We start from the raw sequence: 12,119 nt of genomic DNA on the forward strand, positions 1-12,119 counted from the left end.
TTTGACGTTGTACTGATACAAGGATGATAGTTGTTTCCACTTTGGCCCAGAGGACAAAATCCTTGAGATCAAATGGGTGTTTTGAGCATTCCTCAATTTTACCACGTTGTTTGCTCGTCCCAGCTGTTTCAGCGTAGGTTGCAGGCATCAAATTCTAAAATATAAGAATGTTTAGAAAGAAAACAATGGTTATTATTGTGCTGTTTGTAGTGGATTACATTTTTTTGTAGGTCAGATAGGATTTGCTAATTCAAAGTTCAAACTGAATTGAAGTTTGGATCATTACTTTCATAGGAATTTAAATCACCTACAACAAAGTACCCGTCTGGATTTTTAAGGAATTTGACACAGACAGATGCTTCTTAAATATTATGCATCACACTGAAAATATGTCATAGGACTTTACAACTTGCTTATGGTGTTCTTTCCTCATTTGCTCTACCACTCCCTCTGGGTCTTTCCTTTCACTGAGCATCTTAACCGATCGCTCAGGTCAGAGGTTCTGGCGATGTCATTGCTTTAACGCTCAAGAGGGGGCTGATGGGTGCATGCACACAGCATATAGTTGAGTCATGGGAGTTTTTTGATTGCGTGGCGGGGGCAGTCTCGCAAACGGAAACGCACATGAGCACATGCACTAAGGGGTATGAATCAGCAGCGGGGGATTGTGTAGCAGTCTGTCCGTATATGGGCTCTGTCTGAACTGGTGGTGTCTGTCGGGAATGCCAGCACATTCCTCGCAAGTTTGGTGGCAAGAGAGGCATTTATCAAAGAATAAATCAGATTATTAAAGTGAGCAGGAATGTTTCCAAAGCCAGCAGGAGTATGAATGGTTGCTACCTGGTACATCAAGTCATTCACTCATTTATACACTTGAAGAATGTCCTTTTTACCTGTAATTTTTTTACCTTACTAGTAATTCAGTATTTTAAACTTGTAATTTGTTTTATATTTATAAAAAAAGACTATTAAATTTTTTTTACAAACCTGCAGACATCGTGTAAATTGCTGGGAAAAATACATATGTGAAAGTATCTTATTTTCAAGCACAATTGTTCTAATTACAATTGTTAAATTTGGTTTTCAATTTTGCAAAAAATAAACCTTTGTAGTTGTTCAACTTCTGTCATGTTGTCCTTTCTGGTAACTTCGTAGTCATAGGTGATAAAGGTGGGACACACCCATTCTTTTGCTTTTAACGCTCTTACTGCTTGTTGTGGCGTGTGATGCAGTTAAATACACAAGGCAATTTAAAGTTACTATGTTTATCTTCAACATTTTTCAGTAAAACTTTTCTACTCTCACATATTGCGCTTCCAGTCCTTTGTCATCACCTCTTTTGTAGTACCGCAGAATAAATTGACTTCGGGTTTCTATGGTAATCCACACATTCAGAGTTCCCATGGTGAGGGGTTACTAAACTGGGCTTTTTTTTTGGTTTGACTGCTCCAAATCACTCTGTATTTTTCCAATTAGGAAGCCTAAATCTTGTGTCACATCTCACTTACAGATTACCAAATATTCAAAGTTGAAAAATGAATCACTCACTTCAGAACTTTATTTATTACGGTTATTTTTGGTAGAACAGACCAGTGTTTCCCAACCACTGTGCCACCGCACACTGGTGTGCTGTGAGCGATGGTCAGTTGTGCTGTAAGAATTAACAAGGTTCAACATATATTGTAATATTCCGAGAGCAAAAATCTTAACATTACAAGATTAAAATTAAATTACAATGAGATTAAGATTGAAATAGAACAAACATTACATCATAGATTGTACCATTACAAAAAATTTAAGTGTTGCTTTTTATGTAACGTGAAACATGCTCTTACTCTGTTATTCGTTGAGTGATCAACATTTAATTTGGAAGATACATTGTAGGGTTATATGCGTCAATCTTTGGACACTTTATTTGTTATTTTTATTAGGTGGAACTGTAGTAACTAGGGATGAACCAATCTTTTAATTGGCCCGGTCGGTGCTGATAATTTAAACTCAAATTCAAACTCTTGTCTGTCTGACGTGATTTATGGGAAGTTCTGGTATTCGTTCAGAATTACCTTCAAGTATTATTCCGCAGACAACATTACAGCCAATTCAGAATAAAAGATTGTACCAATGCATCAAGAAATGTACAATTTAAAAAGTTTAAATTGGTCAGTTTCCCATCCCGACAGAGTTGGAACATGAATATGTAACTGTCTTTTGTTGTTGCCTCTAGATTCCAAAGCCATCGTTGATGGGAATCTCAAGCTCATCCTGGGTCTGATCTGGACCTTGATCTTGCACTACTCCATCTCCATGCCGGTGTGGGATGAAGAAGAGGAAGCAGATGACGGCAGACAAAAGACCCCCAAGCAAAGGTTGTTGGGATGGATTCAGAACAAACTACCTGAACTTCCAATCACCAACTTCAACCGGGACTGGCAGACTGGCCGTGCTCTAGGGGCCCTGGTCGACAGCTGTGCTCCAGGTGCTGAATGGGTGTATATTTGAGTTTATGAGCAAAAGGCAGGGCTGAATATGGGAAGAAGTGACGTGAAACATTGGGCATAGTCTTAGGTTTTGGCTAAGGAAAATGTTAAAATTAAAGCCGGGCTGTTTAACATTTCGCCCAGAGGCTGAAAGTGGCCCACTAGGGAGTCGGATCTGGCCGATGATTTCCAAATCACTTAAACTGGCTGTGGATGCTATTCTTGCACTGCCTTTGATGAACGTTCCTTTTATTCACCTCACCCAGTGAAAATAGATTGGACGTTGAGCACCGTCAATGGTGGCAATTTGGTTAACTTACTGAGCCATAAAATGTCCAGCCCAGAAGAGATCTAGCATTAATTTGGCCGTTGAACCAAACTGTTTGACACCTTTAAGTTGATGGCTTTAATAATGAAAGAAAAAAATGGAAAGGCCTTGATGTGAGGGGAGAAGATTCTGTTATCAGTAGTGTGTGTGGGAGGTGAGAGGAGCATATAATTTTATCTAGTGACATTAACGTTTTAATGATCATGTTTGAATGTCTTGAACATTTGGCACACTACTTTGCAATGTTTTAAAATAAAATAACTCCCTGCAGAAAGATTTCTAAATAACCCCATAAAATTCCTTCATATCGGTAAATGCATTACTTTTGGCCTAACGTAGCTGTTTTTGGCTCAAATGCTGATTTTTCTGTACTGTTTGTCGGATCACCTTTTGCCATTCCCTGTAGGTCTATGTCCTGACTGGGACCAGTGGGATCAGACTAAACCTGTGGACAATGCCCGTGAGGCCATGCAACAAGCTGATGACTGGCTTGGTATACCACAGGTAGTCAATTATACATCTACAACTCAAGGGGTTTCTGAAATGCAACATGTACTCTTTATGAATACAGCTGTGTGACAAAGAAGGTGCTTTTCTCAATAAGTCCATTGAAGTTAGCTACTTCTGATGCCACAATAAATTGGAATAGCTTGGGAACAAATGTTTGCGATTTAGTTTTTCTTGAGTCGGAGCTTAAATGTAAAACGTAAATGTGTGATTTACTGTGTTCGTCATAGTGCAACCAACTTGACAGTTTTTCCAGTCCTCGCAACATTCAAATCTGCTGTTATTTTTATGTATCGTGGGTAGTCTCTTTACTATGAAGAGAACCAAGTTACATGGCAAAATAATGTTTTTTTTCGCACTCAACATTCACACTAAGTGTAACTACATTGAGCTACAATTCTACTGGACTTCCTGACAAATATTTGTGACTTTAATTCTATTTTGCTTATGTGGTTCTGTCCCACATGAAACAGAAATATCCTCTAAACTTAATCAGACAATGTCATTCTACCTACATCCTGTTCGATCCCTTTAGCGATTTGTTAATCAAACCTATTGGTGTAATTTTGAAATTCATAATTGTCATTCTGGTGACTGGCACACAGTTGGCAGCTGGCACAGCATTGCATGCTCACACTTTGAGTGTGTGGTTGCTGCTGTTTCCGCCCAACTGCTATCATACTTCTGAGAAGTGCCTTTTGTCTGTCTTTGGTGGACCTTTGCAGAAAAACAAAGGGCATGTGTGTTTCCGCTGGCGGACTATGGCTTTGCGTGTTTGTAGGTTGCATATAACTTCTGCAAACTTGTTTTTCTTTTGGCTGTGCCACTGTAGCCTACATTGTTTTCACAAAAAAATAAAATGACCCTTGTTATCTCATGTTTACAAAATCTTGTCTTCCTCTCCTAGGTCATTACCCCTGAGGAAATAGTTGACCCCAATGTGGATGAGCATTCTGTCATGACTTACCTGTCCCAGTTTCCAAAGGGGAAACTTAAACCTGGTGCACCACTTCGACCTAAACTCAATCCCAAGAAAGCACGTGCCTATGGGCCAGGTAAACACCGATCATTGACCCCCCCCCCCCCCCCCCAAAAAAAAAAAAACACATAATAAAAAAGAAAATTTAAACCATTCCCACTCTCTGCAGGCATTGAGCCACTTGGCAATGTTGTGATGAAAAAGGCTGTGTTCACTGTGGAGACCATTAGTGCAGGAATGGGAGAAGTGCTCGTTTATGTCGAGGACCCTGCTGGACACAGAGAGGAGGTTATAGATGCTTTTTGCTATTAATCACACACTGTCAATAGGTACTGCATTTATTGATTTTTATTTTTTAAAACCAATTAATTGTATTTCCAGGCCAAGGTGACGGCCAACAACGACAAGAATCGCACCTACTCGGCCTTCTATATCCCAAAAGTCACAGGGATGCACAAGGTAAGCCAAGTCTGTGTGTGTGTGTGGTTCATGTGATAAGGATTATTGGAATACATCATGCAGCTGTAAAAAAAAAAAAAAAATAGATTTCTATTGAGCCCAAACTCCAAATACATTCAGTATACAGTAAAATATAATAAAGGTGTTGGCCTCCTTTTAAATCATTCCGAAGTTAACATTACTTGGACTTTTAATGTTTATAAAACCTGCAAATCTTGTTTGAGCTTGATGTTCTTTTTTCCTGATAAATATTTTCTCTTTTTTTGTTTGTTTTACATTTGTAGGTCACAGTGTTGTTTGCAGGCCAACACATTTCCAAGAGCCCCTTTGAGGTGGAGATTGGCATGGCTCAGGGAGACTCTAGCAAGGCCACTGCTCAAGGCCCTGGCTTGGAGCCCATGGGCAACATTGCTAATAAGAGTACTTATTTTGACATATACACAGCAGGTAATTGATTGGCTCAAATATTAGATGAAAAATGTCTTTCTCATTTCATGGCCTCATAGCCCTCCTTCTGTTGAACAGGTGCTGGTGTTGGTGAAGTGGATGTTGTGATCATGGACCCTGCAGGCAAGAAGAACACTGTAACTTGCAACATAGAGGACAAGGGCAACAGTAGCTACCGCTGCACCTACAAACCAACCCAGGAGGGCCAACATGTCATTTATGTCACCTTTGCTGGTGGTCCGATCAACAAAAGTCCCTTTACAGTGGACATTGGTGAAGGTATGACTTAAAGATTTTGTAGTAATATTTCCATTGGTAATGGTTGTCAGAGTGACTCACGTATTTAGCAATTACATTTTCCAGTTTTTGTTTTGTATTTAATGCTTTGCTGTCTTGTTCTGTCTCTGTGCTGGATCCTCCCTGGCCTCTTCTGATAGAGGCCTGGTGGCATCTTCCCTCTGTCGGGAGCTGCCTCTTCCTTCTGCTGTTATTTCCTGTTTCCGGGAGTCTCTTTGGGTACCTAAAATATGTCTGTGCCTGTCTGTCCATGTGTCACTGTCTTGGTAAAGGACTTGGCAATAAGCTCTTTTTTTCCAGAGTGATTCATCTCAAAAGGTGCCCTCGTCACTTTTTGATGAAAGTTACATTAGTAGCAAAGGGGGGAAAATCGAAATATCCTCACCAACATGATGATCATGTAAAAGTTAATTTTTATTGAAATGCATGGTTGGATGCTTGAGTGTTCAAGGTGTATGCCCGTGAGTGGTTTTTGTAAAACTGCATGCCTTGGTATCGTTTCACCTGTGGACTCTGCGTACAAACCATCTGCCTGACAGCTTTCTCTGATTTTTAGTAACATAGTGGAAAAGAATTTCACACCTCCCTTGAGGAAATTCTCTTCTGCTTTGCAACAGACATTTTGTCTTGTTGTTAGTAGCCATTTTGTGATTCAAACGGTTTGAATCCAATTTCTTCCAGATCAGTAAAATTCTGTCATCAGATTATATAATAGCATTAGGCACTGTTAATCTGAACCTTGCATGCGGCTTTTATCTATTCATTTCACTGGGTTATTTCACATTGCAGTGTGTATTTGACAAATCATTTTTAAAAGTATTTCTCGTCTCAGAATGTATTAACTAAATAAGACAATCTCTTCAATACTCCTTGATGTACTCTCCTCAATCCTGTCCTCTCTTGAATGCCTAGCACTGTATGGGTTGATGTAATTACTTTGACGTGGTGTTAATTTTTTTACTACATGAAATCCATTACTGTGGATCTCAACTGGATGGACATTTCTTGTACATATCAAAAAGCTCATCTCTTCCTATAGTTTCCCATTATCACTGCAAAGCCATCTGACTGTGACAGGGACTGTACATGAAAGGATGTAATTTTCCAAAGTAGTGGTAAAGACTCACTTCCTTTTGCCTCATGTTAATTTAAGATAAGATGGATGAGGAAAAAACAGAAGAATTTACCCAAAAATGCCAATTCCAGTAAAGTCGTTATTCAATGCTGGAAATGCTATTGAGACTAATGTAAAATTATTTACGTTGATTTTATCTATGCACATGCATGGTATTATGACAAAAGTTGAAGTTAAGCACTTATGCAAAACCCCCTTGTCATGACTTTATGTTTGGCAATTTTGTTTCTCCTACATTAGAACCTAGTTTAACACATTTGACCCACGGCAGACTTATCCAAGAGCAAATGAGTGCTTAATTTATTCCATTGGCCACCATTGGCTATTGTTCAATCCTTCAAACCACAGTTATTTTCTTAGTTCGAACAAAAAAGTATGAGACCTAGGAAGGGCAGTGTATCTTTAAATGCCAGATTAGAATGTACATGGTTCAAAGCCTAATTTCCTGGGGTTTGTCAAACCAGTATTTGCATGGTATGTCTAATACAATATTATTATATACACTTTAAAAAAAAATCTCAGAAGTTTATTAGTCATAGTTCCTTCTCATAGCAAGAGTACCGCTAAAATAAAATGTCGTATCCATCCACATGCTATTCAGTTTAAATGTGGACCACACACTGATACACTCGCATTGATTCGACCTGATTTGCTGTCATAGTTTGCAAGAACATAGAGACCCATTTCTCACTTTGTGGGTGTATGTTTTTTATTTTTTTTCTAAATTGTATTTATTTTGTAATTTTTATTTTTTTCTAGCATGCAACCCCAGCCTGTGCAAAGCAAAGGGTCGTGGACTGCAGCCAAAGGGCTTGAGAGTAAAAGAGACTGCAGACTTCAAGGTTTTCACCAAAGGAGCTGGTACTGGAGAGCTTAAAGTTACCATCAAGGGACCCAGTGAGTGCGTTTTAATGTATTTCACAGAGTATGTTTGTCTTGGAGAATTGTTTTCCTCTGCTTTGATGCTTAATCTAAAAGATCTCCAAACCATTATTTTTTTCAAAACCATTAATGTATGTAGTTATTATTATGAGTGAGGGGTTGGACCAACATTTTGCCACCCAGTTCCACAACACTTCAAAGAACAATGCAGTATTTTTTTTAAAAAGGGAAAATGATATCCCAATCAAAGCGTATGCTGTAACAATATTTTTTTTTTTTTACATTATACGCTATCTAAGAATGCAAATTACAAGATGGACCGTAATATTTACTCATTTAGGGCACGCCTAAAAGTCTGACGGTTTCCCCAAATTGGACATAGTGCTTATTTAGTCTGTGCACTACAGTTTTAAGATTCTGTAGAAGTCGCTATAACGCTGACACCTTTAATGTATGGGTAAATTGCTTGGTGATGCACTATAATTATATAGTGAAAAGGCAGGCGGGTGAAAGGGGAATTCACATGCGCATGTCATGCTTAAAGCTTGTCAACATTAGCAGTCGACGATCACGTTTTTGTCTGCTTCCAGTGACCGAGACAATCTGGATTAGAACTGAAATGAGTAAGAGATCGTTTTGAGAAAAAACATACACTTAAAAAAATACACAAAAAAATTAAAAAATAAAAAATATACGATGTACACTTAAATGATCAAAATATGCATAAAATACGAAAAAAATGTACAAGTTGACAGGTATGGCGTAATGCCTGAAGGCAAGTAGGTGTCCTCCTTGTAGCTGTGATGTATAAGTTTCCACAAATCTGATACCTAGTCATGTTGCAGGTTTTTTCCATTAATGCCAGTGTTACTAATGTGGATTCATGTTTACAGAGGGACTTGAAGAACCTTGCAAGAGGAAAGATTTGGGAGATGGTGTGTATGAATTTGAGTATTACCCCACCACAACTGGCACCTATACCATCACCATCACCTGGGGAGGACAGCACATACCACGCAGGTACACTTGCACCCACACACGATGCTACCACTATTATTAAATGGTGAACATGTACTAAGACTGTTTTTGATCTTCAGTCCCATTGAAGTTAAAATTGGCTCTGAAGCTGGCCAACAGAAAGTGAGGGCATGGGGTCCTGGCCTCGAGGGTGGCATTATAGGCAAATCTGCTGATTTTGTTGTAGAGGCTGTCGGGGACAATGTTGGCACTTTGGGTATGTATATCTTAAAATGTTCACCGGCACCTGATGCCCTACAAGATTCGATAACCATGAGTTGTTCTCGTCAGGTTTCTCAGTGGAGGGCCCATCCCAGGCTAAAATTGAATGTGACGACAAAGGAGATGGTTCTTGTGACGTACGCTACTGGCCCACAGAACCTGGAGAGTATGCGGTACATGTTCTTTGTAACAGTGAGGATATTCAGCACTCTCCATTTATGGCTGAGATTGTCAACCCACCTGGCAAAGACTTTTATCCTGACAAGGTAACCAATAATGTTGGTACATTAGAAGATGTCAAGTTTCTAAATGGCCTGAAGGTTTCATAGGAGTTTCAGGTCCTTTTCCTACCAAGTAAATGTATGTTTTGTATTTTCCTCCCAGGTTAAGGCATATGGCCCAGGTCTTCAAAGTAGTGGTTTGGCTGTTGGGAAACCCACAGAGTTTACGGTTGATGCCAAGCAAGGTGGAAAAGCTCCACTGAAAATAGTTGCACAGGTAAAGTTCTCTTATCCAAATTTGATCTTTTAAAGCAGAGAAGTTACTTCTTACTGCCACCAACAGGATATGAGTTAATTAATTTACTTTTAGTGGCTTGCTCAAAACAAGTTTCATAAACTGCTCGAAAGAGTTGCAAAAGCTCGTTGTATTCTTTAATTTCCAATGTTTTGTCTTTATTTGGCACAGTACACTAAGCTAGGTAGAGATGTGCTCTTGTTTTAAATGTTAATTTCACCGAAGCATATCTTATTACTCTGTTGATCTGAACTATACAGGATGGGGAAGGCACTCCTCTGGATGTGCATGTTAAAGACAATGGCAATGGAACATACAGCTGCAGTTACACTCCACGCAGACCTTTAAAACACACAGTCATGGTGTCATGGGGAGGAGTTAACATCCCTGACAGCCCTTTCAGGGTATGTGCACAACATTTGAATAAGGATTTATTTAACTAACATTTGGACACAGATTTAATTTGATTTGTGTTGGGCAACAGATGAATGTTGGGGCCGGCTGCCATCCAAACAAAGTGCGGGTATCAGGACCTGGAGTGGCGAAGACTGGTCTCAAGGCTTTTGAGCCAACATATTTTACAGTAGATTGTGGTGAAGCTGGTCAAGGTAAAGACGGGGTGCTATTTTTTTTCCTCAACTAAATTATGTAAAATAAATTTGACTATAAAATACTGTTGTTAGGTTTTATGTGCATTTTTGGGTTCCTCATTTAATAAAGTTGCATTAATAGGACATTTGTAACTACCAGTGCATCATGATTTCACTTTTCTATCCAAAGGTGACATCAGCATCGGAATCAAGTGCGCCCCCGGAGTAGTCGGTCCTGCTGAGGCAGACATCGACTTTGACATCATCAGAAACGACAACGATACATTCACTGTCAAGTATATGCCTCCCGGGGCAGGCAGCTACACAATCATGGTTCTTTTTGCTGACCAAGTAAGTTGCAATATCATAAACAGTGTTTATCCTCAATTTGAGAGATGGGTTGGTGTGTTTATGCCTATTCCAATCTTTTCAGGCTATTCCAATGACACCAATCAGGATTAAAGTGGATCCTGCACATGACGCCAGTAAAGTAAAGGCAGAAGGGCCGGGGCTCAGCCGCAGTGGTAAGGGTATTTCTTTTAAAACTTCTATTATACGTACTGAATTGCAGAGTTAATGTGCTCAAAGCGCAGCATTTTTATGTTAGTAGTATACAATGGATTCCCACTGTACCAGCATCAAATTTTTCTCACAGACCATCTCATGCTTTTGCTACTTTACTTCTCCGTGAGGAAATATTTCCTATTGAAATGACTTGGTAATTAGAAGTCAAAAATTTAACCAAAACTTTAAACCTCTACAAATATTTCTTACATTTACATTGTAATTTCACTTGTGTTGAATATCTTTACTGTTGCAGACACCTAATGTATTCAAGCAGTCTTCACATTGTCTAGCTAACCTTTTGCTGTTTTTTTTTCTAGGTGTTGAATTAAACAAGCCCACTCATTTCACAGTCACCACTAAAGGAGCAGGAAAGGCGAATCTCGAATGTAATTTTGTCGGCCCCGTCAAAGCAGAGGCCGTTAAGGACTTTGAAATCATTAACAACCATGATAATACCCAAACTGTGAAATACACTCCTGTGCAGCAGGTTGGGCCTTAAACACCTACATTGTCATACAATGAAGAGATGTTGAGCAATCGTTTGAATCTTCATTCTTTCTTGTCATTAGGGTCCTCTGGGGCTTGCAGTGACCTATGGTGGAGATCATATACCAAAGAGTCCCTTCAATGTTGCAGTGGCACCCTCACTGGATCTAAGCAAGATCAATGTGACCGGCCTGGGTGACAGTATGTGCATTAAATTATACAACTCAGGGGTGTCAATCTCATTATAATTATGGTAATATCTGGAGGGCCAATATTGTCTCCTAAGTAAGGCTGCTGTGAATAACCTAATATTTGATCATCAAACTACCTATTTTTGATAGTTAACTAATCTTTAAAAAGATTTAATAGACATTGCTTTTAAATCCAAAAAGACATAAAATTCTTCATTTTAAGTTTTTGTATTTACTTTTGCTAATTAAAAATACAGGGTGGAAACCTTTGCCTTTATTCATTTTAACTTTTGGAATTATATTCCTTTTTTATTTTTAGTCTCCCTTAATTTTCCTTTCTTGTTAGGAAAACATCTATAGTATAAAATTTACCTTTTTTTTTTTGGAAGAGGACAACAATCAGTATTCAATATTTTTAGTTCTTCATTTCAACTAGGACTACAGGAATTATACATTACTGAAAAATGTCAAAGTTGAGGATTTCCCTGACATGAAGTGATGGTCTGGATTTGCTAGCCCCAATGACCTTAAGTTTGACACCACTGACACAGCTGTACATAAATATTCATTATAATATACATGTTTTTCTCTAATTCTGTCACTATACTTGTGTTATTGTAGAGATGTCTGTAGGCAAAGATCAGGAGGTGAATGTGAAATCAAAGGGTGCCGGAGGTCAAGGCAAAGTGGCAGCCAAGGTGACTGGACCATCAGGGAAGCCAGTTTCCTGCAAGGTGTGCATGTCATTATTATATTTATATTTTTTAGTGTTGCCATGCTGACCAAAAATTAATGTATAAAACTGGGAAAACTTTTCTCAGGTGGAACCAGGGCTCAGTTCAGAAACCAGCCAGGTGAAATTCATCCCAAGAGAAGCAGGGCCATACCAGGTTGAACTTACTTATGATGGTGTCCAGATCCCGGGATCACCTTTCACACCCATTGCCTACCCTGCCACAGACCCCTCTAAGGTAGACCCCAGTTCATACATTGACACGCCAGAATCTTACGCCCTTACT

At 39.1% G+C, this 12,119-nt stretch overlaps 1 protein-coding gene across 5 annotated transcripts in view; it reads left to right on the forward strand.

Moving 5' to 3' along the window:
- Window positions 1-12,119, forward strand: part of flna (filamin A, alpha (actin binding protein 280)) — a 40,084-nt gene that overhangs the window by 14,722 nt on the left and 13,243 nt on the right. For all 5 annotated transcript variants that reach the window (XM_077721912.1, XM_077721974.1, XM_077722138.1 and 2 more), the window contains exons 3-22: window positions 2,225-2,476; window positions 3,212-3,309; window positions 4,220-4,367; window positions 4,461-4,579; window positions 4,673-4,750; window positions 5,035-5,197; window positions 5,276-5,476; window positions 7,389-7,526; window positions 8,405-8,531; window positions 8,609-8,745; window positions 8,820-9,016; window positions 9,135-9,248; window positions 9,527-9,670; window positions 9,751-9,874; window positions 10,047-10,207; window positions 10,290-10,380; window positions 10,741-10,910; window positions 10,993-11,110; window positions 11,722-11,834; window positions 11,922-12,071. In XM_077721912.1, the coding sequence (XP_077578038.1) occupies window positions 2,225-2,476; window positions 3,212-3,309; window positions 4,220-4,367; window positions 4,461-4,579; window positions 4,673-4,750; window positions 5,035-5,197; window positions 5,276-5,476; window positions 7,389-7,526; window positions 8,405-8,531; window positions 8,609-8,745; window positions 8,820-9,016; window positions 9,135-9,248; window positions 9,527-9,670; window positions 9,751-9,874; window positions 10,047-10,207; window positions 10,290-10,380; window positions 10,741-10,910; window positions 10,993-11,110; window positions 11,722-11,834; window positions 11,922-12,071 (2,843 nt within the window). The remainder of the gene's footprint in view (window positions 1-2,224; window positions 2,477-3,211; window positions 3,310-4,219; window positions 4,368-4,460; window positions 4,580-4,672; window positions 4,751-5,034; window positions 5,198-5,275; window positions 5,477-7,388; window positions 7,527-8,404; window positions 8,532-8,608; window positions 8,746-8,819; window positions 9,017-9,134; window positions 9,249-9,526; window positions 9,671-9,750; window positions 9,875-10,046; window positions 10,208-10,289; window positions 10,381-10,740; window positions 10,911-10,992; window positions 11,111-11,721; window positions 11,835-11,921; window positions 12,072-12,119) is intronic.

Source organism: Stigmatopora nigra, chromosome 1, assembly GCF_051989575.1.
Source record: "Stigmatopora nigra isolate UIUO_SnigA chromosome 1, RoL_Snig_1.1, whole genome shotgun sequence".
Taxonomy (NCBI): domain Eukaryota; kingdom Metazoa; phylum Chordata; class Actinopteri; order Syngnathiformes; family Syngnathidae; genus Stigmatopora; species Stigmatopora nigra.